Here is a 2,341-nt window from a genome sequence, read left to right as displayed (position 1 = left end):
CAAACATAGATCTCACTTCCAAATTTGATTATGATAGATCATTTCAATAAATTTAAATATACTGAGAAGGTAAAAAAAATATTTTTAATCATATATAGTCTACTTATTTGGCCATATTGTTGTTCTTTCAAAAAGATCTCGACTTCTTTACTTATGACCAATAAGACACAAAACGAAATTAGGACAAAATTGATATTCAAATGCGTGTTCGTGTCATGTTCATGTTAATTATAAAAAAACATGATGTCGTGTCGTGTCGTGTTCTAAGTTCAACACGATATTAACATGTGTTTGTTGTATTTTATATGACTAAGTATGAATTAAATAAACTAATGGTTGTTTAATGTTATCTTTGTCGTGTCATTTGTGTTTTTCGTGTTTTAATTGGTTCGTTTTCATGTTACTAAAATAAAACAATATAATTTAATTTTAAAGTTACAACTAGACCATATAAGTTTCAAAAATTATATAAATGATAATTAACCTAGTTTTAGCTCTTGATTTTAATATATATTTTTCGGGTCTAAATATGTTCTTCTTAACCTTTAGATGTTTTCAATTATATATATATATATATATATATATATATATATATATATATATATATATATATATATATATATATATATATATATATATGGAAGAGTTATTTGGAAAACAAAAAAACCTTAAAAATCATAAAAATGCATAAAAAAAATACTTAGAGATCACAAAACTTTTTTCTAGATATTTTTTGGAAAAATCGCAGCTTTCTATACAAATTCGCTGGAAAAAATTTTGAAAAAAAAATTATAAAAAAAATTGATTTTTTACTTTTTTTTCAGCAAATTTTAAGAAAAAAATGTGATTTTTTATAAAAAAAAATTCAAAGAAAAGTTTTGTGATCTCTAAGTATTTTTTTTATGCATTTTTATGATTTTTAAGGTTTTTTGTTTTTCATAGAACATATATATATATATATATATATATATATATATATATATATATATATATATATATATATATATATATATATATATATATATATATATATATATATATATATATATATATATAGGGAGTGGTTCAAATGAGAACCAAAAAATATTAAGAACCGTAAGAACCTCTAACTTTAAATGTTTATAAAAGATTTAGGGTTTAGGGTAAACCCTAAACCTTTTATAAACATTTAAAATTAGAGGTTGTTATGGTTTTTAACCTTTTTTTGGTTCTCATTTGAATATATATATATATATATATATATATATATATATATATATATATATATATATATATATATATATATATATATATATATATATATATATATATATATATAATTCCTTTTGCATAATTAACTTCTACATCTTTGAATAATGTATAACAGATAAGCCTCTCTCTTTCACACAGATATATATACACAAAACCCATATATGTAGATATATAGATATATAACAATATACTTCTACATCTTTGGAAACAAACACCCCCACCCAACTTTCTCCTCTCTATCTCTCCGAAGTTGACAAGAAGCGGAAATGAGAAAAGAAGAGATGAAACGTGAAATTTGGGACTGTGGCAGTTCCCTTTACGACTCATTTGAACTCAAATCTTTACAACACCAAATTAACTCCGCCATCTCCACCAGAACCATGTCAATGCCCCACCTTTCCCACCACCGGCAACCACCACCCACCGCCCGCCACAATGAACCCACCTCCAAGAAACATTCCAAGATGTCCCGATCATTGCACAAGTTCCTGCGATCTGTTTTCTGGCCTAAAAACCACCACCATACCTCCTCAACAGACGGAGCTTTCTACGTCTACGATACTTCCAGAACTGCACTGTCTACCATCCCGGAGTCACCGGAGAAGCTGCGGGAGTTTGATGGGTTGTCGCGGGAGATGAAATCTTTGGTTACAAGGACAAGGTCCGATCGGTTTATGTCCACGTCTCTTGGTATATCATGTGTATGACAGTTTTACATAGCTTGAAAAAAGGTTTATTGTTATTTTCTATTTTATGGAATTACGTGTTACTTATATAATACAACGCATATAAATATTACACGTTTCTGTAGTAATGCTTTATTTAATTAGAAAATAGTGGTTTCTTATGTTTGTATGTTCTTTTTAGATAAAATATTCTTAATCTAAAGTTTTATTTTTCGCTTGTGTAGGAATATATTCTTTGCAGGTTTTTTAGAGACCGTTAAAATTTTACTAATGAAAAATATTGTAAGAACCTGAATTTTTTAGATGGTTACGAAGAAAATAGAGTTAAAATTGGGTTTGAAGCTAAAGAACAAGTTGACTTTATTTTTATATTTATCATCGAACCCAACTTAAACTCCAACTCT

General features: G+C 26.7%; 1 protein-coding gene across 1 annotated transcript; it reads left to right on the top strand.

Annotated features, from left to right (window-relative positions):
• The first annotated feature begins 1,517 nt into the window (after window positions 1-1,517).
• LOC111890838 (uncharacterized) lies at window positions 1,518-1,958 on the top strand. Its single transcript, XM_023886917.1, has one exon. The coding sequence runs from the start codon at window positions 1,518-1,520 to the stop codon at window positions 1,956-1,958; it is 441 nt and encodes a 146-aa protein (XP_023742685.1).
• Window positions 1,959-2,341: the final 383 nt, after the last annotated feature.

The sequence above is a fragment of the Lactuca sativa genome, chromosome 6, assembly GCF_002870075.4.
Source record: "Lactuca sativa cultivar Salinas chromosome 6, Lsat_Salinas_v11, whole genome shotgun sequence".
NCBI classification, from domain to species: Eukaryota; Viridiplantae; Streptophyta; class Magnoliopsida; order Asterales; family Asteraceae; genus Lactuca; species Lactuca sativa.
This window is presented reverse-complemented; position numbering and strand designations above follow the sequence as displayed.